Genomic DNA, 25,102 nt, shown 5'->3' on the forward strand with positions numbered 1-25,102 from the left:
ACAGGGAGGCCTGGCGTGCTGTGGTTCATGGGGTCGCGGAGAGTCGGACACGACTGAGGGACTGAACTGAACTGAAGGGTTGTGAAGCAGAGGAGGAAGAAAAGGCCATATGTGGTCAAAAGCCTAAGATATTCACTTCTAGCCCTTTACAGCCACTCCAATACTCTTGCCTGGAAAATCCCATGGACGGAGGAGCCTGGTAGGCTGCAGTCCGTGGGGTGGCTAAGGGTCGGACACAACTCAGCGACTTCACTTTCACTTTTCACTTTCACACATTGGAGAAGGAAATGGCAACCCACTCCAGTGTTCTTGCCTGGAGAATCCCAGGGACGGGGGAGCCTGGTGGGCTGCCATCTATGGGGTCGCACAGAGTCGGACACGACTGAAGCGACTTGGCAGCAGCAGCAGCAGCAGCCCTTTACAGAAAAAGTTTGTTCGCTGCTCACACCGACAGATTAAAAGTAAAAGGATGGAAAAAAAAAAACAAAAACACAGTTAATACAAATCAAAGCTGAAAAGGAGTATCTGGCAGTCCAGTGGTTAAGACTTCACTTTCCAGTGCAGGAGGTGCAAGTTCAATCCCTGGCGGGGGAGTTCAGATCCCACACATCCCACAGTCAGAAAACCAAAACATAAAACAAGCAGTGTTGTAACAAATTCAATACAGACTTTAAAAATGATCCACATAATAACAAATCTTAAAAAAAAAAGCAGAAGTGGCTATATTAAATAAGACAAAGAAGACTTCAGTAGAAAGAAAACTACCAGGCATAAACAGGGCCATTACATAAGGAGAAGAATTTACCGAAAAGATATAACAATCCCAAATATGGGCGCCCCAATGGCCAGGGAAAAAAACTCTACAAGATAAAACCTGATTGAAGAAGAAATAGACAAACCCACAATTATATTTGGAAACCTCATCACTACTTTCTCAGCAATCAACAGAATAAGCAGACAGAAAATCAGCAAAGATATGGAAGAGCTGAACAACACCATCAACTTGACTTAGTTGACATTTATAGACCTCTTCAGCTAATGGTAACAGAACACTGATTCTTTTCAAATGGAAGTGGAACATTCACCAAAATGAAGAACATTCTGGGGCATTAAAAAGTTAACAACCTTAAAGGAATTAAAATTATACAGTATATTTTCTCAGACCATGACGGACTTAAACTAGAAATCAATAACAGATATCTGGAAAATCCACAGATATTTTAAAATTAAGCAACCCATCTCTAAATCACAGAGAAGTCAGAGAGGAAGTATCAAATAAACAATCTAGAATTCCACTTTAGAGACAAAGAGTAAATTAAACCCAAAGAAAGCAGAAGGAATGAAACAATAAAGAGCAGAAATTAGTGTAACTGAAAATAGAGAAAACAAATTAATTTTTAAAAGTTAGTTATTTGAAAAATCAATATACTTGACAAAACTCTAGACAAACTGACCAAAATAAACAGAGAAAAGACACAAATTATAAATATCAGAAATGGAAAATGGACTATCAAGACAGAAGCTACAGAAATTAAAAGGATGTTATGATGAGACTTCCCTGATGGTCCAGTGGCTAAGACTCTGTGCTCCCAATGCAGGAGGACTGAGTTCGATCCCCCGTCAGGTAACTAGATCCCACATGCTGCAACTAATACCACAAACACACACACACAAGGATGCTAAGGTGATCTCTCCATGACATAAATTCAACAATTTAGATGAAATGGACAAATTATTAGAAGACACAAAACACCAAAACTCAAGAAAGAGATAACCTAAATATGCCTAAATTTACTGAAGAAATTGAAATCTTAGCTTAAAATCTTCCAACAAAGACAACTTGGCTCAGATTGTTTCCAAGGCAAGTTCTACCAAATATTTTATGAGGTAATAATACCAATAATGCCCAGGCTTTTCCAGAAAACAGGTGAAGTGAGCATACTTTTGAACTCACTTTATGAGGCCAGCATTCCCCTAATGTCAAAACTAAAGACATTGGGTGACATGACATACCCACGTTCACAGCAGCATTATTCACAACAGCCAAAGGTGAATGCAGAACAAGTGTCCATCACAGATGACTTGATAAACAGCATCATGTTCAAGAGTAAAAGACTGCAAGATTTTCCGCTGAGATCAGGAACAAGGAAAGGACGAGCCATTTTCACCACTCCTGTCCAACATAGTACAGAAAGTTCTAGCCCAAGCAGTTAGGAAAGAAAAAGAAAGAAGACTTCCAAATTGGAAAGGAAGAAGTAAACTTATAGCTGTTCACAGATGATATCATCTCGTATGTAAAATATTCTAAAGATTCCACAAAACAATTATTAGAACTAATGAGTGAATGCCACAGAGTAGTGGGGTTTAGAGTCAATACACAAAAAGCAGTTGCATCCTATACACTAACAGTGAACAGAAAAGAAATTAAGAAAGCAATTTCATTTATAATAGTGCCAAAAAGGATAAAATATTTTGGAGTTAAATTAGCCAAAGAGAAGGATGGTACAATGAAAGCCACAAAATGAAAGGCCTAAAGGAAGACAGGCAAGGAGATCCAACCAGTCCATTCTAAGGGAGATCAGTCCTGGGCGTTCATTGGAAGGACTGATGGTAAAGCTGAAACTCCAATACTTGGGCCACCTCATGCGATGAGCTGACTCACTGGAAAAGACTCTGATGTTGGGAAGGATTGGGGGCGGGAGGAGAAGGGGACGACAGAGAATGAGATGGCTGGATGACATCACTGACTCGATGGACATGAGCTTGAGTGAACTCCGGGAGTGGGTGATGGACAGGGAGGCCTGGCGTGCTGTGATTCGTGGGGTCGCAAAGAGTCGGACACGACTGAGTGACTGAACTGAACTGAAGTAAATGGAAACACACCCCATGTTCACAGGCTGGAAGACTGAATATTGTTACAATGTCAATGCCACCTTAAGCATCTTGTAGAGTCAATGGAATCACTGTCAAAACCCCAAGATCATTTTTTGCAGAAATGGAAAAACCCATTCTAAAATTCATATGGAATCTCACGGGCCCCCCCAAATAGCCAAAACAATCTTGAAAAAGGAGAAAAAAACAGAAGACTCATACTTCCTGATTCAATACTTACTACAAAACTATAATAATCTAAATAATGTGGTATTGGCATAAAAACAGACATATAGACCAAAGGATTGGATGGCATCACGGACCCAGTGGACATGAGTTTGAGACAACTCTGGGAGATAGTGAAGGACAGGGAAGCCTGGTGTGCTGCAGTCCATGGGAATGTAGAGTCAGACGTGGTTTAGTGACTGAAAAACAACAACACAAACTTATGCATATACGGTCAAATGACTTTTGATGAAGATGTCAAGACTGTTCAATGGGGAAAGGACAGTCTTTCAACAAATGATGCAGGGAAAACTGGACACTCACATGCAAAAGAATGAAGTTGGACCCTAATCTAAAAGCATGTCCACAAACTAACTGAAAATGTATAAAATACCTGAAGCAAGACTTCAAATTATAATATTCTTAGTGGAAAACACTGGGCAAAACCTTCATGATATTCAGTTCAGTTCAGTTCAGTTCAGTCGCTCAGTCGTGTCCAACTCTTTGGACCTCATGAATCACAGCACGCCAGGCCTCCCTGTCCATCACCAACTCCCGGAGTTCACTCAAACTCATGTCCATCGAGTCGGTGATGCCATCCAGCCATCTCATTCTCTGTCATCCCTGTCTCCTCCTACCCCCAATCCCTCCCAGCATCAGACTCTTTTCCAGTGAGTCAACTCGTCGCATGAGGTGGCCAAAGTATTGCAGTTTCAGCTTTAGCATCAGTCCCTCCAATGAACATCCAGGATTGATCTCCTCTAGAATGGACTGGTTGGATCTCCATGCAGTCCAAGGGACTCTCAAGAGTCTTCTCCAGCACCACAGTTCAAAAGCATCAATTCTTCGGCGATCAGCTTTCTTCACAGTCCAACTCTCACATCCATACATGACCACGGGAAAAACCATTGCCTTGACTAGACGGACCTTGGTTGGCAAAGTAATGTCTCTGCTTTTTAATATGCTGTCCAGGTTGGTCATAACTTTCCTTCCAAGGAGTAAGCATCTTTTAATTTCATGGCTGCAATCAGCATCTGCAGTGATTTTAGAGCCCAAAAAAATAAAGTCTGACACTGTATCCACTGTTTCCCCATCTATTTCCCATGAAGTTATGGGACCAGATGCCATGATCTTCGTTTTCTGAATGTTGAGCTTTTTTATATTAGATGTGGCAATAATTCCTTGGGCATGGCACCAAAGACACATGAAACAAAAAGATTCATTAAAACTTTAAAAACGCATGTCTCAGCTGACACTATCCACAGAATAAAAAAGCAACTCATAGAATGGGAGAAAATATTTGCAAATTGTATAACTGATAAGGAATTAATATCCAGAAAACAGAGAGAATTTATAAAACTTACCAAAAAACCCCAAGCAATTCAATTTAAAAAAAAATGGGCAAAGGATTTGAACAGATGTTTCTCAAAAGAAGATATATGAATGACCAATAAGCATATGAAAAGATTCTCAATCTCAATGATTATTTGAAAAATGCTATCAAAACTACAATGAACTAACTACCCTGAAACCCATTAGGGTGCTGTGCTTAGTGGCGTCCGACTCTTTGCGACCCCTTGGACTATAGCCTGCCAGGCTCCTCGGTCTGTGGGGATTCTCCAGGCAAGAATACTCTGGAGTGGGCTGCCATGCCCTCCTCCAGGGGGTCTTCCCAACCCAGGGATCGAACCCAGGTCTCCCGCTTTGCAGGCAGATTCTTTACCAGCTGAACTACCAGGGAAGCCTCCCATTAGGGTGACTAGTATAAAAAAATCAGAAAGTAATACTGTTGGTGCGAACATAGAGACATTGGAACTCTAGCACACTGTTGGTGGGAATGTCAAAGGATATGACCTCTGTACATAACAACTAAAAAATTTAAAAATAGAATCACCCTGTGAACCAGCAATTCCTCTTCTAGGTTTCCACCCAAAGAAATTGAAAACAGTGTCTCAGAGAGATTGGTATAACTGTGTCCATAGCAGCATTATTCATAAAACGTGGAGGCAACCCATGTGTCCATCAATGGATGAACAGATAAGCAAGATGTGGTGCATACATATACTAGACTTATTCACGGAGAAGGCAATGGCAAGCCACTCCAGTACTCTTGCTTAGAAAATCCCATGGATGGAGGAGCCTGGTAGGCTGCAGTCCCTGGGGTCGCTAAGAGTCGGACACGACTGAGAGACTTCACTTTCACTTTTCACTTTCATGCATTGGAGAAGGAAATGGCAACCCGCTCCAGTGTTCTTGCCTGGAGAATCCCAGGGACGGGGGAGCCTGGTGGGCTTCCGTCTATGGAGTCACACAGAGTCAGACACGACTGAAGTGACTTAGCAGCAGCAGCAGCAGCAGACTTATTCAGCTTTAAAAAGGCAGAAAATTCTGACACCTGCTACAACATGAATGAATCTGAGAACATGATGCTAAATAAAATAATCTAGTTACAAAAATACTGTATGATCCCACCTACATGTGAGGTTTTTAGAGTAGTCAAAGTCACAGAGACAGAAATAGTGCTAATTGTTAGATGCTGGGAAAGGGAAGAATGCGGAGTTAATGTTTAAGGTTTACAAGACAGAAAGAGTCCGAGAGATGGGTGGTGGTGATGGCAGTAGGTAATTAATGTAGTTAAGACTACTGAAAATAGCTGAAGTGATTAGGTGGTAAATTTTAGGCCTGTTTTACCAAAATAAAAAAATTAGGGGAAAAGTAATGCCTATTATAATCCCTGGAACAGACATTTAAAACGAAGCATAAAGATGCATATTTGAAAAGAAAATAAGGAATTAAAATGAAATATTAAAAATAGAAAAAAGAATTTCTGTTAATACAAGAGCAGGCAAAAAACAGAAGAAAAAAAGATTAAAAACAAATAGCAAAATGATAGGCTTAAGGTTTCTTACAAGAAACATATTACCAGAGATAAAAAGGAAAATTTCATAATGATAAAACATTTCATAACAATAATGAAAATATTTCACAGTCCATCAAGAAAACATGACAACCATAAATGTATATGTGTCTTAAAGCTGAAGTTTCAAAATGCATGACATAAAAACTTCATAGAATCAAAGGGATAGAAAATTCCATAAACATAGATGGATTTTAACACTTACTCTCTGAAATGGATAGTAAAACTGGAGACCCTCAAAATTAAACATACAAAAGATTTCAACATTATCAACTCTTTTTCCTTATGACATAGCCAGTACACCATACCCAGCAGCTACAGAATAAAGATTCTTTCATGTAAACATGTGATATGTATCCAGATAGACCATGTGCTGGGTCATAAAATGTCTCAATACATTTCAAAAGATTGAAAATTATAGAGGTTTCTTTTCCCCTAAGAACAGAATAGTGGCTCAGCAGTAAAGAAACCGCCCTCAATGCAGGAGATGCAGGTTTGATAACTGAGTCAGGAAGATCCCCTGAAGGAGGGCACAGCAACCCACTCCAGTATTCTTGCTTGAAAAATCCCATGGACAGAAGAGCCAGACCAGCTACAGATCACTGGGTCACAAAGAATCAGACACAACTGAAGTGACTGAGCATGCGCAAACAGAATAGAATTAAATTAGAAATCAAAAAAGACATATAGGAAAGCTCCCAAATATTTGTAAATTAAGCAACATATGTTTAAATAACCCATGACCCAGAGATGGAATCACAAAGAAACATTTTTAAATAGTTGCAGTTGAAGCAGTGCTTAGAGAGATATTTACAGATTTTAATTCATTTTGGAAAAGAGAGAAAGGTTTAAAATCAATGATATAATTTACCATTTAAAAAGCTGGAAAAAGAAGAGCAAATTAAGCCCAAGTAAGAGAATAAAGGAAATAAGAAAGATAAAAGCAGAAACCAATTAAATAAAGAACAAGCAACACCTGAGACAGTGGTCCCTGCTCAGGGACCAGACTGCATATCCCATGTTCTGTGAAGTCTTTCCACTATGGGCCACAGCATTATAAACTATTTCTGGCCATTTGGAGCTCCAGATATTATTCTCCCTGTTGCTTTCCAGTGTTTTTTTGCTTACCACCTTGATAACTTCCTTGATCAACACTCAGCTACAGACTCAGAGGAACCCTCCACAGACGTCCAATATTTTGTCTGTCTTAGCATTCTCTCCTCCTTACTCTGATTTGCAAACTCTCACCATCATGGCCTCCAGAGACCCCCGAACTCTGCTCAACTAATGGGGACCATTAGACTTTATTTGCAGTTCTACTCCCTGTGCTGTGGCCTTGAAACTCTTTCCAACCACAAAGAAAAAGAGGGAAAGGCAGATGGAAAACAAATGGTACATATTAACAAATGCAACAAGAAAATTCAAACTCAACCATGTCAATGATCACATTAACTGCAGATAGTCTAGACGCACCAAGGAAGTGACTGTAACACCGGATATAAAAATAATAACCAACTCTGTGCTGTCTATAAACCCACTTCTAAACTTATAAAAGGATGGGAAAAGATATATTGCTAACACTAACCAGAAGAAAGCAGCTGGAGCTGCTATATTGAATAGGTCAAAGTGGATTTAAGGACAATGACAATTACAAGGTTAAAGAGGACCGTTACATATCCAACAAGGACCTATTGTATAGTACAGGCAACTCTGCTCAAAGTTATGGGGCAGCCTGGATGGGAGGGGAGATTGGGGGGAGAATGGATATGTGTATATGTATGGCGGAATCCCGTTGCTGTTCACCTGAAACTATCACAAAATTGTTAATTGGCTATGTGTATGTGTGAAGTCTGTTAATTGTCTATACTCCTTGGACTTCTCTGGTGGCTCAGATGGTAAAGAATCTGCCTGCAATGCAGGACACCTGGGTTCAATTCCTGGGTTGGAAAGATCCCCTGGAGGAGGGCATGGCAACCCACTCCAGTATGCTTGCCTGGAGAATCCCATGGACAGAGGAGTCCAGGGTTAAAGAGCAAAGATTCTGGGGTCCAATGTGGGTCTGTCCCCCTGCTCTGCTGTGAGAAAGTGTTGGACATGACTGTGCAACTAACACTTTCACTTTTTTAACAATACAGAATTGAAAGCTTTTTAAAAAAAATAAAGAGAATCATTTCATAACAATAAAGGGGACAGTTCATCAAAATGACCTAATCGTACTATTTATTCACCAAGTAATAGAAATTCAAAATATATGAAGCAAAAACTGACAGATTTCAAAAGAGAAACAGACAAATCCAGAGTTAATTACAGCTTTTGATGGCCTTCTCTCAATAATTGATAAAATAGGTAGATGGAAAATCAGTAAAGATAGAGAAGAATTAACAATACTATCAAGAACAGTGGCAGAAAACAATTCTTACCAAGGACACATAAAACATTCATTAAGATAGGTCATATTATGGACCCTAAAATAACTCAATAAATTTAAAAAGACTAAAAATTCTACAAATAATATTCTCTCACCACAATGGAATTAAATCAGAAATCAGTATCGGAATATCTGAAAAAGTACAGATTTTCAAACTAAGGTGCACACTTTCAAATAACCCATGGGTTAAAGAAGAAATCCAAATAGAAATAAAATATTTGAGTTGAATCAAAATTAGAACATGACTTAAAATTTATGGGATACAGTTAATGCTTTAAGGGAAATCTCAAGCATTAAATGCTTATATTAGAAAAGTAGGGAAAAACTCAAAAGACCTAAAGTTCCACCATAAAAATCAAAAATAAATAAATGAAGGTAAAATAAGCCCAAAGTATAAGAGAAAACTGAAAAACAATATAGTAAAATCAATAAAAGCAAAAACTTATTAAAAATGTCAATAAAATTTATAAACTCCTGGTCAGATTTATCAGGGGGGAATAGAAAGAAGATATAAATTACTACAGCAGAATTAGAGACATCATTAAAGAGCCTATAGGCAAGGAAAGGATATTAAGTGAATATAACGATTTGTCAATAAATTCAACTGAGATAAAACTTGCAAAGACAACTCCAGGCCAAAATGGCTGTGCTGGTGACTTCTACGAAATACTTAAGGAAGAAATAATACCAATTCTAGGCAAAATTCCAGAAAACCGGAGAGTGCACTTCCAAAGTCATTTTACGAAACCAGCATTACTCTGAGACTAAAACCAGATTAACATAGGAATGGAAAGCTATAGCACAGTATCCCTCATAAGCACAAATGCAAAATCCCTAGATAGAATACTTCCCAGTTGCATCCAGTGATATATATACATATATATAATACTAATACTCATAATGAAGTGGGAGTTTATCCTGGAACTAAGACTGGTTTAACATTGGAAAATAAATCAATGTAATTTCTGTCTGCAGACCATAGAAAAGAAGCACAGGATCATCTCACCAGGTGTAGGAGAGGCCTTTAACAGTATTCAATATACATTCACAATAAAAACTCTCAGCAAACTAGGAATAGAAGAGATGTTAAACCTTTAATAAACGTTTCAAAAATCTTTAGCTAACATAATTCATGGGAAGGGACACTTTCTTCTTAAGACTGAGAGCAAAGCAAGAATGTCCAACTCACCACTGTTACCATAGAACTAAAAGTTCCAGCTACTTTAATAAGACAAAAAAAGGGAATTCCCTGGTGGGCCAGTGGTTAGGACTTTGCTCTTTCACTGCCAAGGGCCCAAGTTCAGTCCATGGTTGGGGAACTAGGATCCTGCAAGTCAAAACAAAAAACAAGGCAAAAACATAAAAATCAAGAAGGAAAAGAAATAAAAGGCATAGAGATTAGAAAGAATTAAATAAATGAAACAAAACTGTGTTTGCACATGACATGATTGTCTACATATAAAATCCAAAGGCATCTTCAAATAACCCTCCTAGTAGTCATAAATGAATTTAGCAATGTTGCAAGATTGGCATGCAAACATTGACCACATCTGTATACGCCAGCAACGAACATAGGGAACCAACATTTGAAAGACAACGTGGACTTCCAGTTTCCAGTCTGTCATGTGAGAAGCTGGAACTGGCCATTCTTTGTACTTAAACAAGTACAAAGATGAGCATACTGAAAAACCAGTAAGTCGTCTTAGACCTGTCAGAGAGATGAGGTCACAGTGCAAACTATGGCCCCCCAAACTGCAAAGACCAAGAGGCAAATACAGAATCACAGCTTACTGGAGTTGAAATCCACAAGCACAAACCTGGTGGGAATCAGTGATAAGGTAAGGAAAGCTGGGCTGTAAATGACGAACCGTGGAAGGCTCAGTGGGGAAAAGTCTCAAGCATAGAAATGCCAAGGGGACCCACACTTCTGTGGTTTTTACCTCCTAGAGATGGACCAGGTCCTCACAGCAAGTGGAGAAAACCCCACCCTGTACTCTTGGCAGGAATAGGGGAAAAGGAATTGTTCTGAAATATGAAAGACCATGCTGATTGTAACAGAGGGGGTAGTTTGCTGGGGCTTCCCAGGTGGCTCAGATGGTAAAGAATCCATCTGCCAATGCAGGAGACACGGGTTTGATCCCTGGATTGGGAGATCCCCTGGAGGAGGAAATGGCAACCCATTCCAGTATTCTTGACTGGGAGATCCCATGGACAGAGGAGCCTAGATGGCTACAGTCCGTCGGGTCACAGAAGAGTAGGCCTGGACTTAGTAACTAACAACAACAACCTCCAAAGAAACTAGTTAACCAGAGCTTAACCTACTGGGCTTTTACCAGAACCTAACTGACCTGGGAGACAAGAAATACCCAACCCCAGTCCACAACAGCCATCCTGGCCCACTTAAGGAGTCAGGGGGAATTCAGAGCATGTGCGAAGCTCACCAAAGGCACAATCCATGAAAAGAAAGAACTGACAGGCTGTATGTTGTTAACATTAAAAAAAATTCTGCTCTGTGAAAGACACCATCAAGAGAATAAAAAGTCAAGTCACAAACTGAGAGAAAATATATGCAAAAGGCATATTTGATGAAGGATTGTTCTCCAAAGCGCACAAGGAACTCTTAAAGCTCGTGTATGAAAACATAAAAACTCCTAGAAAATGCAAACTAATCCCTAGTTACAGAGAGCAAATCAATGGTTGCCTGGAGATGGGAGTGGAGGGAGAGAGGAGTTGAGCCGAGTCATGAGTAGACTTTTGTGGGCAATGGAAGTGCTCATTATCTTGATTGTGTGGGTCTTTTAAATTGATTTTTATTGGAGAATAGTTGCTTGACAATATTGTGCTAGTTTCTCCTGTGCAGCAAAATGAATCAACTTTACATAAACATATATCCTCCCCCTTTTGGCCTTCCTTCCCACTCAGGTCACCATATTTCATTACGCAGAGTTTTCTGTACTATACAGTAGGTTCTCATTAGTTATCTATTTTATACATAGTATCAATAGCGTATATGTGCCAATCCCAGTCTCCCAGTTCCTCCACCGTTGATTGTGCTTTTCATTTCACAGATGTACATGGATGTCAGCACTCATCCAAGCATATACTTTAAATTTGTTCATTTGATTACATCCATTATACCTCAGTAAATCTTTTAAAACCCCTAGCAGAGCTGAGTAAGAGAAAAGAGGAAAAGTCACAGATAACCAGGATCAGAAATAAAAGAGAGGATATTGTTACAGATCCTACAGACACTAAAAAACAAAAAACAAGGAAATTTTATGAGACTCTATGCCAATAAACTCAACTACATACATGAGGTGAACAAATTCCTTGAAAAAGAAACTTATCAAAACTGATACAGCTTGAAATAGATGCTCTGAATGGTCCAATATCTATTAACACAACTGAGTTGTGTTATTGTTTCCATGAAAAGAATTTCCAGGCCCAGAGTGCTTTTCTGCAGGGGGGAGGTATTATTAAACACAGGAAGAAATAATGCAACTCTTACACAAACTGTTTCCAAAAACTGAGAAGAAAATGTTTCTCAAATCATCTTAGGAAGTCAGCCTAATCCTGATACCAAAACCTGACAGAAGCATTGTTAAAAAAAAAAAAAGCACAGACCAATATTCCTCATGAAACAGATGCAAAAATCCCTAATATAATACTAACAAAGGAAACCCAGTGATATATAAAATGATAATACATCATAATTAAGTAGAGTTTTCCCAAGGAACACAAAGATGGTATAACATTTAAAAATCAGCCAATATAATAGACCACATTGACAAAATAAATGGGTAAAATAATATGATCATTTCAAAAGATCTGACAAAACTCAGTGCCCATATGTGACCATAACTGCCAGCAAACTTGAATGAGAAGAGCACCTTTTCAATCTGAGAAGAGAAAAGTGAAAATGCTAGTTAACATCATATTTATTGCTGAAACATTGAAGGCTTTTCTCCTGAGACTGTGAAGTAGGCAAGAATGTCTGCTTTCACCTTTCTTCTTCACTATTGTACTAAAATTCCTGCCTAGTATAAGAAGCAAGGAAAAGAAAAAGTCATATAGATTGGAAAGAAAGAACGAGACTCCCTAAACTTTCAGATTCCATGATTATTTATGTAAGGGCTTCCCTTGTGGCTCAGCTGGTAAAGAATCTGCCTGCAATGCGGGAGACCTGGGTTTGATCCCTGGATTGGGAAGATCCCATGGAGAGGGAAAGTTTACCACTCCAGTATTCTGGCCTGGAGAACTCTATGGACTGTACAGTTCATGGGATCTCAAAGAGTCGATGATTATTTATGTGAATATTTTTAAATAATATATGAAAATAACTACTGGGACTCATAAATACCTTTAATAAGATCATAGAATACAAAGTCAATATGTAAAATCAATTCTAGCAGCAAACAGTTGGCAGTGAATTTCTAAACAATTTCATCGATAATAGTATAAAAAGCATAAAATATTTAAAGATAACCTAAAGGTGTGCAAGACCTGTATATTAGAAAGTAGAATGTACCTGTTCATCCCAGACTTCCTAACTATCCCTTTCCCTCATCCTTCCCCCCAGCAATCACAAGTTTGTTCTCTAAGTCTGTGAGTCTCTCTGTTTTTGCAAGTAAGTTCACCACTATATTTAAAACGCGTAACCAACAAGGACCTGCTGCCTAGCACATGGAACTCTGCTTGATGTTATGTGGCAGCCTGGATGGGAGGGGAGTTTGGAGTAGAATGGGTACATGTCTACGCACGGCTGAATCCTTTCACTGTTCACCTGAAACTACCACAAGATTAATTGGCTGTATGAAATTAAATGGTTTTAAAAAATCATTGCCAAAAATAAATGAATAGACAGTAGAAAGTAATGTGAAGAGAAATTAAAGAGCTAAATGAATAAATAAACCATGTTCATGGCTTGGAGACTAAATATTGCTACAAAGCACATTCTCTCCAGATTGAACTATGAGTGTTTATAGTTTCAACACAGTTCCAACCCAAATATCAACAAGACTTTTTTTTTTTTCAGAACTGATAAGTTGTTTCTAAGAGTTAAACAGAAATACAGAGTAGCTAAAATAGCCAGTTTTCAAAATAAACAACCTAGTGGGAGAACTCACACATCCTGATTTCAAAGTGTGTCAAAAGCTATAGTAATCAAGATGGTATCCCAGAGAAATAGATCAATGGATCATAATGAAAAATCCAGAGATAGATCTAGCCACATTCAGTCAATTGATTTTTTACAAAGGTATCAAGGCAATGGCACCTTCAATGAGAAAGAAACATCCTTTCAGCAAATGGTCTGGAAAAACTAGGAAAAAGTACAGAAAGAAGAAAAAATGACCCTTGTCCTTTACTTCACATCACACATTAAAATTAGTTTGAGCTCGACAGGATATCTAGACACAAAAACTAGAACTATGAAGTTCCTGGCAGAATACATAGTGTAAGAATATCTTCATGAACTTGAGACCAGCAAAGATTTCTTAGAAAGGACTCACAAAAGCACAACCACAAAAGGAAATATTGACAAATTGGACTTCAAAACCGAAAACCTCTGTTCATCAAAACTCCACACTGAGAATACAAAAAGGCAAATCAGAGATTGAGAGAAAATATTTGAAATACATATATCTGACAAAGGGATTATATCCAGAATATTTAAAGAATTCCCTACAATTCAAAAATCAAACAAACAAAAAGAACAAGGCTGAGTAAACACAAAGAAGATACACAAATGGACAATAAGAATATGGAAAATTACTCAGTATCGTTAGTCATCAGGGAAACACAAATTGAAAGCACGATGAGATATCACTTACATTTGTCAGAATGGTCAGATTCAAAAGCTTGATGCTCTCCCTGTGGTTGGTAAGGATGTGGAGTAATGAGAACTCACTTGCATTGCTGGTGGGAGTATAAGACAGTCTACTCTTTTCGGAAACTGTTCCTAAGTTTTTTAAAGGTTAAGCATATAGCCATCCCATCATAAAACAACTCCCCTCCCCTGAGTGTTCACTCAGGAGGAAAGAGAACAGATATTTATAAAAGTGGATACCACTAATAGAAGAAGTAATTAGCTTGTTGTATATATGCATACAATGAGGCATTATTCAGCATGTGAAAGAAGAATAAACAGCTGATACACGCAGCAAAATAGATGAATCTCAAAAGCATTATGTTGTACAAATGAGCACATATTCTATGATTATGTGTATATGGAGTTCATGAACAGGGAAAACTCATCTAATAGTGATAGAAACTAGAGCAGTGTTTGCAGTGGGCATGGACTAGAACCATGAGGGAAACTTCTGGGCCAGAAAAGGTGTTATCTTCTGACTGGGGTGGTGGTGACATGGTATTTGCATTACTCTAAACTTATCAAATTGTACTCTTATCTGTGAATTTACTGTATGTAATTTCTGCCTCAGTGAAACAGTTGTCATGAATATACATTGTTGTTCAGCCTTGTTACATGTTGCTATACCCCCAAAAGTTCCAAATTCCTTCCTCAAAAAAACCTACAACAAAACACAAAAGAGACCATAAAGCCAAATGATAATAAACAAACAGTCTGTTAACACAATGTCAAAATATTTGGGGGACAAGTAACATATTGTTTGTCCCTTAGAAAGTCCATTTTAAAACCATGTTCTTGGGTTCTGGTGGCCCAATGGTTAAGACTCTGTGCTCCCAATGCAGGGGTACTGATTCCATCTCTGGTTGAGAAACTAAGGTTCCATATGCCATACTATGCGGCCAAAATAAATAAAGAGATGCTAACCTGCTAAAAGGAAAAGGAAACACAATGTTAAAAAAAAAAAAAAAAACATGTCTTTCTAACCATATAATTAAAAATAAAACAAATAGCTTTTGCTTTATTCTGGTATTCTGCATCACAGAATAAACGCAAAATACAGTGACTGATTTTTTAAGCCAAGCAAACCTAATCTGTATTGTTAGGAGTCAGGGTGGTTGGTGGCTTCCCTTGGGAGAGGGTACGGCTGAAGGAAGCACAAGGCAGGCTTCCGAAGGGGTGGGGAGGTTCTGTTTCTTGATCTGGGTGCTGATTACACATATGTATTCACAGTGTAACAATTCATCAAACTTTGCACTTATCGTATATGATCATGTAGATATACATGCATCCACTTTTCTCAGTGTTTCTTAATTATACTTGTATAAAATTAAAAACAGAAACAAATTAACCCTTAAAAGTTAACCATAGTGAAAAACTGGCCAACGATGAGTAAATTCAAAGTAGAAATTGGGTTGTTTTTTTTTTTTTTGAAAGAGAGAAGAGCAAAGAAGTCAGAGAGACAGGAAAGAAGGATGGACATTGTGCGTGACATTCACGTGGTCCTCATTCAAGGCCAGTCATTACGACTATTACTTTCCTAAGGTTTATCTGTAAGATCTCACAAACAGCTGGGGAGGAGAAATAACACGGGGCTCTGTGTTTACGTGGTGCCAGGTTACCTCTGAACAGCCCAGGAGGTGGTGATGCAGATGGCGGTGGTGTTGGCAAGCTCCTGGACCATGGCTGATCGGTCGGTGGGGCTCACGCCCCACAGCAGGCTGGCATGACTTTTGATCTTGGCAAGAACGATGTCCTCGGGTCTGTAGTCCGCTAAAAATTGTATGGCAGGCTGGGGGCAAAGGGAGAAGGGGAGCGTGCATCAGGAGGCAACGCGCCTCTAGGGTCATCCATCATTTGGGTTCATCTCTGTGTGTTTGTTGAGTTGATTTGCCTCCTCTTTCCCCCACCAGGTCTGTTGCATTTTAATAGCTGGAGCGTCATGAAGTGTCAATATCTGGTTGGGATGTGAGAGAAGGAAATGCACAGGTGGGGCCTGGGGGACTGGGGGCTCCTCTGGACTCGCGAGACACTCACGGGATGGAGAGCATATTGCTGGGTCAGCCGGCTGTAGTCTGCGTCCGAGAAAGGGACCAGGTTGTGCTGCTGAGCGCTCATGGAAAACAGGGTCTGGCAGAGAGGAGGAGGGTGAAGTAGGTGGGCTTCAGAAAGCTGGCCATGCTAGTGACGGAAATGGGGCAAAACCACCGAATTGTGATCAAAGGGCCTCCGTCCTCCCTGGGGTGATGGGCGTCGGAACCAAGCACACGAGGTGCAATGAGTGAAGGTGCCAAGAGGTCAGACTTGGGGAAGAGATTCAGATCTCTTCTCTTGTGAAACCAGCAGGAGGAGGAGATGGGAAGGGTACACAAGGAGGGAAAGAACAAGGACGAAGGCCTAGAAGCTGGGGTCTGAGCTCGGAACCCACACCCAGGACCACAGCTTGGAGAACAAGGAAGCAGGTGCCAGCCCCTGCCCTCCCCTCCAGATACCTCATAACCGTTGATGGCGATCTTGACTGACACTTGCAGGGGCTGGTTGGTCACACCGCCCACCGTCTTCACCAGGGACATGAAAACTAGGGGGAACCACATGAGGAAGACCAAAGCAAATGTGGCGATGCCTCCGAGCCCGTACTTCACAGCCCTCTTCTGCGGCCGCCCAGGAGGCTGGGGGTATTTCTGCAGGAGTGGAGGGTGGCAGGTCAGGCCAGGCAGATGCGGGCTCAAGGGAGGCAGGTTGGTGAATGACCCCCCTGAAAACTGGGGGATGTCCAGTGGTCCACAGTGCTGGGCTCAGAGAGAGTTGAACCCAAGTGCAGACCCCACATTTTCCCAGCTGTGTCACCTTGAGCAAAAAGGCACTCTGAACGGCCTGCCTCTCTGTGAAATGGTAATAAAATGGTACCTGCTCCATCAGGGAGTGGAGCACTCATGAGGTGACGGTAGCAGAGCTTAGCACAAGGTCTGCCATTCTATTGAGGATTTAACTACAAACTCCTGAGTCCCAAGTGAAGCTGGGCCAGGGCCATGCTGTGAGGTGAGCACCTTGCCTGCTGGGCAGGGCAGGATCCCCATTACTCCAGGGAGATAGGGTTAAGAGCAGGAAACGTGCTGCATGCCCACCTTCTCAGACTCCTGGTGGCATTTCATGATGAAGATGTTGGCGAATAGGTCCTCCAGGCATGTCCAGTTGGTCAGGCTGAGGGAAGTGTTGGTCCACATCCAGTCTATGACAGCCCTCAGCTCTAAGAGGAAAGGTACTACGCGGAACCTGGGAGCAGCAAAGACCATGGGGAGCTGGAGGGTGCTGGTCCATCTAGCAGTCCTGCCCATCCATCCATCCCACTTGTCTGTGTGAGGTAGTCTAATCCCTGTCTTTCCCCCTACCCCATCCATCCGTTCAGTGCCATCCACAGTCTCATCCATCCTTTCCTGTGTCTTCCCATCCCATCCCACTCCATCCCAGCCACCCCAGGTATTCTCCATCCTTTCAGCAAATAATCTTACATGTTACCCAGCCTTACGCTAAGTATCTAGGTTATGTGGGTGAACAAGAGAGATAAACACAGGTGCACAAACATAGCCGGTTCCCTCTTGCCCTGGTTCAGGCCACATGCGGGTCCTGGGAACCCCTCGGCATGTGGCCAGATTGGAGAGACCCGGTCCTCCCAGATGTGGGCCCAGAATTTGTCCTGGGTGGGTCCTAAGAGTCCCCTGTGGGCCCCTGCTAGGTGCATCTGAAATGTCTCGCTCACCCTTTGAACAAGATGAGGTTGATGAGGCTGAAGTTTTTGGTCAGGCAGTTGCCGAGGATCCAGTTTGGGTAGCCATGCCTAATCTGGTAGGCGGACAGGCCAAAGTAGATGCACTTCACTAGGTACCAGGTCTGAGCCACGTGGTTGAGGTTAAACCGCCTGCAAATGCCCAGAAAAGCAGGTTATCCTGGCTGTGCATGGGCCTCTCTGCTCAGCAGCCTTGGACCCTCAGGGATGTGCTCTGGACTCATCAAAACCCAGAGATTTGGGGCTATAATTTCAAGAATAATTGTTAGTTGGGGGAGAAAGGAAGAAAAAGCGAAAACTGTTATTCCTCAAATGATCTGGCTTGCAGGTGGCCCCTGGTGACACTTGGGCTCCCCATACTTTTCCTGGAAAAGGCGACTTCCTATTCCCCCTTCATCATCTCCTGATGGAAGAGCCAGACCACAGTTGCCCTGTCAGAACCATGCCCCTCCCGGGATGGCTGCTGCTGATTTATCATTAAGATAATCCTTAAATCCTCTCGTCAGGCCAACAGAGATAATCTGATCAGAGGGGGTCTCAGCAAGCTCCTGAGGCAGAATGGGGAGAAATGAGCCCCAGCAAGGCCCCCGCGAATGTCTATTCCAGAGAAAAGTTTAGAGCTGGGCCCTGGGGTCCATGGGAGGTTTCAGGCCTCTGTAGTTCGAAACCTGGATTTGGAGCCCCGGGCCCAGGGCCACCTTGCATCCCACCTTGCATTCTCAGCTGGAACCCCGACATCTCTAAGTCTCCCCAGCAGGCCGGGAGTTGGCCTTTTTGTTGGTGTTTGGGGAGTGAACGTAAGCTGGGTGGAGCCAAGGAGGTCCCTGGGGGAGGTTTACGAGGCCTGATAAACATTCCTTGGGCTTATTTACAAAGTTGCTCAGGGGCCCCTCGGTGGCTTAGCCCTCTGCTTCTCACTCCCCCGGAATCCAAGATGCCCCCTGAGCAGGTGGTTCATTGCCTTTTTCTCTTTGGGGGGTGTTGTGGGGGATGGGGAGGGCAGGGAGAAAGGAAACAAGGTGGCCCAGATACCTCCTGGTGACGCCGGGCAGGATGAAGAAGAGCCAGAAGTGAGTGCCAAGGACGAGGAGGAGCTGGAAGGCGCACTTGCCCAGCACGGCCTTCCTCAGGTACAGGGCTCGGTCCACCAGCATTGTGCCGAACTGGACAAGCACCATCACCAGGAAGACCCCAGGCACCGTCTCCTCCGACAGTGACTCCGCCAGGTCAGCGGCTGAGTGTTTCTACCGGAGCCAGAAAGGCGTCTTAGGAAGCGGCTGGCAGGGTGACGCATGGCCGAGAGCCCCTCCTGGTTGTGTCCTCACCGGCCTTGCTCCTCAGATGCTTCAGGAGGCATCTTCCTTCTTAGCCTGGATTGTGGGGCCTCTCTGCCTCCCAACCTGGGGACCAGCCTCCAAGTCCTCTCTCTGATAGAGGCATCACTCTACTGGCGTCCCTGCTCTTGGGTCCCTCCCTCGGCCCCCTGGACTCGGATACCCTTCTCTCTTTGTTTCTCCTGATGCCCTTCGAGGCTCGTTCCGATGCCTCCAAACTCCAGAAACCCTCCTGAGCTCCCCTCCCCCTCCCTTCCCACGCCCAGATGCACTGCCTGGGGATGGGATGTCACCTCCCCTCTCCCCTCAGACCATGGAGCGCAGGCCAGAGCTGAGGGAGCTCCAGGCAGCCGAGGCCTCCCTCCAGCCCTGCTCCCACTGGCAAGGGGCACCGGTTCCAGGATTGAAGGTCTGGGCCTTGATGAATCCTGGGGATGGGGGATGAGGACAGAGGCTCTGGACCAGAGTAGGCAGCCATCAGCATGGGGGAGGCCCTGTGTTCCCACTGAAGCCCCTGCCCATTAGTATCCAGCTTTCACCTTAATTAGTACAAGCTTTTCAGAGAAGCAAGAAAACAACAACAAGCTGGACAAGCCACGGAAGACAAGAGATTTCAGTAACGGGGTTGGTGGAGTTGCTGTTCTAAATAGAAAGAGAGAGTGGGGGAGAGGCAGACAGACCACCTCTGCTATTAAGAAAGCCAGTCAGCTGCCTGGTTATTAAGGAACTAATGGCCACCCACTCCACCCCACCCCCAGCAACTGTGGAGGGACACTGCAGCCCCAAGAACCCAGGGGTCTGGGCAGAGGCTCCCAGGAAAGCCAAGTGTTCAGCGGGGCGGTCTGGAAGTCTGTATGGGCCTGGGACTCGCAGGCTCACCCCAAAGGCCCAGTAGCCGAAGAGGACGATGACCAAGTTGAGCACCTCCACCAGGAAAGCCAGGGTGTACACGTCGCGCACAGGGCTGGCTGGGGGCTGGCGGAGGTTGGAGAAGAACCGGCGGATGGAGTGATAGATCCGGAGGGACCTGCAGGAGACAGGGTGATGCTGAAGCCTGCCCTCCTGGTTGACCACACTCAGCACTGGCTGGAAAGTTCTGGGAGGAGGTTGTGGCTGGGAGATGTGAAGCCTGGGGACCATGCACAGGTTCATTTTCCCAACACCTGTATTCTCTTCATCTCCAATTCCTCCAATTCCATGAAGGCTGGTCGCTGAGGTCCAACCTCATCACTAACCCAATCATAGACTTTCGAGGATATTGCCCAGAGGCCAGCCAGATGCAGCCTGGAGAAGAGCTTGGGGTGGTGGACCCTCTCCCTGCCAACTCTTCCCTCTGTGACATGAGGCAAGTGGCTCTACTGCTGAGTTTCAGGCTCCTCACCAGCCAAGTGGGGATGATAAGCCCCGGCCCAACTATGCCATGGGGTGGCTGTGGGGGTAAAATGTTGGAGTCGGTGTGAAACAGTTCTGAGAATGAGAGAGAGTACAGTGTCCATGTGTGATTACCTGTGATATACAGGGAGTCCTACAGATGAGCAAAAGGAGGGCAGCCAGGTGACTTTGGGTGAGAAGGTGGATGGATGGATGGATGGATGCATGGATGAGTGGGTGGGTGTGTGGGTGGATTGATGAGTAGATGGATGGATGGATGAGTGGGTGGATGGATGGATAGGTGGGTGGATGAGGGATGGATGGGTAAGCGGGAGGCAAGTGGGTGGGTCAACGGATGGGCAAATGGAGAGATGGTTGAATGAATGGAAAGGAGGAAGGAAGAATGTTTGCATCCAGAGACAACAGATCGATGGAAGGAAGAAAGGTGGAAAGATGGGTAAATGGATGGATAATGGGACAGACAGACAGAAGGAGTGACCAAAGTGTGAACTGAGAAATGCCTGGACCAAAAGCAAGGATGGTCTCAGCTTCACTGTAGTCCTACAGACAGACCAGCAAGTGGGAAAGTATGCTGCAACTTTCCCAGATGCAAGTCTGGGATCTGACTCGCACGTGGTGTTTTTCCCGTGGCCCAGGAAGATGCAGGCCCCGGTCCTCACTCAGAGGCACCAGGCTCCACAATAACCATGAGGTCTTCATGGCAGATCTGCCTGCAGGGAAGCTTTCATTGTGGGGAGGGGGAAATGACAGGAGCTCCCAGAACTCAGCTGGCCCCCTGCTCCCGGAAGAGCTCCCCTGATCACCTCCTAACACCCAGCTTCCTGGTTTCCTCCAGTATCTCCAACAAGCTTCTGTTGAGTTGCTTTTGTCTGAGTGACTGCTTCCTAAGGAGGCTCCATTTCTTCCTGGATCCTGGGTCTTGGGGACCCCCTGGCAAGACACAGAGACACAGGCCTTCCCCTTCAGCTTTTCCTCCGGAAGCTGTTTTGGCTGGGACCACCCTGCCTCCTACCACCCCAGGGCTGGAAGGGAAGGAATCAGGTGCCACGTGGTTGCCACCAGCCTTTGAGTCCGGGGCATGGGCTCACACTGTTGCCTCCCTGATCCTGGGGGACCTGGTCTGGACCCCAGGCTGCAGAAAGGAAAGCCTGGTGGGGTGAGGAAGCTGGCAGGGTGGCCTGGGTACTGGGTGAGGAAGAACTAACCCCAGACCCTCTTCTGGCCCAGATTTGTGGACCCCAGTGGACACTTTCCCAGGCTCTGCATTGGTCTCTGTGTTGAGACCAATGAGGGTTCCTCCTCGGTCCAGACCTTGGAGGGCTTGGGGCCCAGGGCAAGTGGGGTGCAGCCTACCTCTGTGTCCCATGGCCCACCAACGCCTCCAGAAGGCCCAGTGAGGGGCTGGCGGGGACAATGGCAGCTCCTGGAGGGAGGGGTCCAGGTCGGCCCGTCTCCGGAGGTGCCCACCGCCTGGAGCCTCTCCACTGGCATTTCTTCTCTGCCTCCTGCTCTTTCTCTCCCCATTACAATGAGCCTGGTCACATGGCGGCTGGTCCCATAGCCCCAAGCCCTGGAGGACAAGATGGGCGTGAGGAGTTTGCACCACCACCACTATACACACACACACACACACACACACTCACACTCACACACCCAAACCAGCTGGAGGCCAGGGGGATGGGAAGGGTGCAGAAGGTTTCGAAAGAAGGCCAGGAAGGTATCAGGGAGAAGTCTCTGCAGTGTGGGGTCAGATGGGGAGAGAATGGGAAGGGGCAAGGGGCTCCAAGGGTCCAGGGGGTGGGGGCAAGGGGAGAAGGGCCTGAGGGTGCAGCCAGGGTGCAGAGTCAGCTCCTGGTGGGGGAGGGTTACTAGGAACAGGAAAATCTCAAATCAAATGATTTAAACATCACGGAAAAGAAAACACCCTCCAATGGGGAACAGAGCAGCAGTATGTCTGGGCATCCAAAATTTAATCATCAGTCTCTGCAGCCGAGAGGTCCGGGTCAGGGGGGCTCCCTTTCCTGGTCTGGAGAGGGGAATGGGTACCCTGCTGATCTCAGCCAGTTCACCTCTCAAGGTCATGACTAGCAAGTGAGGACTCGTGAGGAGTGGGGCCAAAGGTCACAGCCCCTCAGAGAAGGAGGTGGACGCACTTGCATGGTAGAGCGATGGAAGAACAGGGCCAGCAGCTGCACGAGGTCGCCCAACATAGAGCCGTCTTGCTTCTCAATCCCGAGGATGTTGGGCAGAGAAAATGGCTTTTCCCTGTTGATGCCAGCGTAGCGTTTTGTGGTCCATGGAAAAAATCCAAACTGTGAAAAGTATTTGACCACAACAGTGGCCTAAAGAAGGGAAGGAAAGAGGTCACTGCGACTGACCTGAAAACACTCACAGACACACACACACCACTCACACAAAAAACCATAAAACCAGTGAATACCCAGGAAAGCTACCAGGCTTCACAAATGTAAGGAACTGGCTGGTGATCAGCAGAGGCTTGAGATTAAAAGGAAATAAAAAAAGCAGAAACTGCCATGAATACATAAGGTGGCCCCACGTGCCCCTGCTGAAGCCTGGTCAGCCTTTTTTAAATTTCTTTGAGTTATTACTCTCTTTCTAATTTCTCCTGACATTTGTTGACTGTTAAACCAATCTGATGCATGGTAGGCAGATTAAGGAGCTTCCTGGTGGCTCAGAAGTAAAGAATTCGCCTGCAGTGCCGGAGATGCGAGGTCGATCCCTGAGTCAGAAAGATCCCCTGGAGAAAGGCTTGATAACCCCCTGCAGTATTCTTGCCTGGAGAATCCCTTGGACAGAGGAGTCTGGTGGGCTACAGTCCGTGGGGTTGCAAAGAGTCGAACACGACTAAGCGATTTAGCACGTAGGCATGCAGGCAGATTAAGATGGCTCTCCCAGCCTGCCTCTTCTCACAGGCCAGTAGCAGAGGATTTTAGGAGCTTGTCTTTTTATGCTGAAAGTGCTCAAAAGTTGCTTTGCATGCAGAATCTCTTCAATGCTTCTCTTTCACAAACTTCTAACACTCAGTCTTTTCCGCCAGGAAAACCGTCTTGGGCCTCCAAGGGCCTCTCAGAGGTTGAGAAGTGATGTTTCTGTTTGGAAATGGGAGGAAGTGGAGAGGCACCTTCTGTCCCCAGGGGATGGGCAGGGGGTGGCTGCTGTTCCTCCGTCCCAGGACTACTGGAAGCCAGTGGCAGAACCATGGATGAAGGACCCCCACCTCTATGTTCAGTGTAGAAAAGGGGTCCAAAATGCTGTCTGGGACCCAGTGCCCTCTTGGTTTCCTCATCCGTAAAATTTAAGAGCAGGTCTAGGGCATCTTCTAGGCACTTTCTAGTTTGGCCCTCAGTAGTTCCTTAAGTAGGAACACATTTTTTTGTCAATCCATCTGAAAAGGGGAGCAGAATCAGTCCTGTGCGTAAGGGCGCCCGTGTACCATCCACAGCCAGTTCTAGGCTGATGAAACCCCTGGACAGTTCACTGTGGGGTCAGGATCAGACGCTGGTGCCCATTGACTATCTTTCTGTCAAGTACCCTGTGTTGAAATGCCATCAGAGGCTCTGCTCTGCAGGTAAGAGTTGTCACTTCAAAGACCCGGGACAGGAATAAGTGGGTTGCACCCTGAGAACCACATCAGATTCCTAGGAGATAAAGGTAAATCTGAGGCAGTAACAGGGCGTCACGGGGGAGATTGCCCTACCCGGGTGGATTAGGAAAAGGGCACATGCACGTTAAAGAGTGTGGTCTTTTCCTGCTAGAGAGCAGACGCCAGGAGCGTGGAGGCAGGCAGGGGTATGGTCAGTGACCTCAGGCCTGTCACCCTCTGCCTGGTGGCCCCTCTCTCTACAATCAGAAATGAGGCGTGGCTTGCCTTCCAAACACCCAACCCAGAGGCCCCAATGGAACATGTAGATTATCCAGACTAAGCCCTTCAAGTGCAAGATGGTATTAACTGAAAGTCAGAATTGTCAGAAGACTTTTAGGGAGATTAAATTTTATTGGACTCAGTTACAAGCAGTAAATCCAAAGAGATCACCTTCATTTGTAATTAAGAGGATCTTCTTATAGACACAAAATATACCATGGCCTTTTAAAAGCCTATTCCTTCCAGGGGATTAAAATATTCTTTATAAGAGTGTTTATTGGGTTTTCTTTTTTTTTTTTAAACCAAAAGCTTTCTTCCTAGCTCAGAAATGTTAGGGTGGCAGAGCTTAGAGGGGCCTAGCAGACAGAACCCAGGCTGGTGGCTGCCTCCCCTGGGGGTGTT

The 25,102-nt window shown here is 44.3% G+C and overlaps 1 protein-coding gene across 1 annotated transcript in view; it reads right to left on the bottom strand.

The window, feature by feature from the left end:
* The window catches only part of LOC129554812 (piezo-type mechanosensitive ion channel component 2-like), a 49,697-nt gene that overhangs the window by 8,717 nt on the left and 15,878 nt on the right, over nucleotides 1-25,102 (bottom strand). The window contains exons 9-17 of the mRNA XM_088843651.1: nucleotides 22,971-23,159; nucleotides 22,191-22,387; nucleotides 20,305-20,452; nucleotides 19,124-19,335; nucleotides 18,065-18,223; nucleotides 17,433-17,580; nucleotides 16,800-16,988; nucleotides 16,345-16,437; nucleotides 15,930-16,099 (exon numbers count right to left, since the gene is read on the bottom strand). Coding sequence (XP_088699777.1) covers nucleotides 15,930-16,099; nucleotides 16,345-16,437; nucleotides 16,800-16,988; nucleotides 17,433-17,580; nucleotides 18,065-18,223; nucleotides 19,124-19,335; nucleotides 20,305-20,452; nucleotides 22,191-22,387; nucleotides 22,971-23,159 — 1,505 coding nt within the window. The remainder of the gene's footprint in view (nucleotides 1-15,929; nucleotides 16,100-16,344; nucleotides 16,438-16,799; nucleotides 16,989-17,432; nucleotides 17,581-18,064; nucleotides 18,224-19,123; nucleotides 19,336-20,304; nucleotides 20,453-22,190; nucleotides 22,388-22,970; nucleotides 23,160-25,102) is intronic.

Source organism: Moschus berezovskii, chromosome 15 (genome assembly GCF_049115385.1).
Source record: "Moschus berezovskii isolate FMDL1 chromosome 15, NW_MosBer_1.0, whole genome shotgun sequence".
NCBI lineage: Eukaryota > Metazoa > Chordata > Mammalia > Artiodactyla > Moschidae > Moschus > Moschus berezovskii.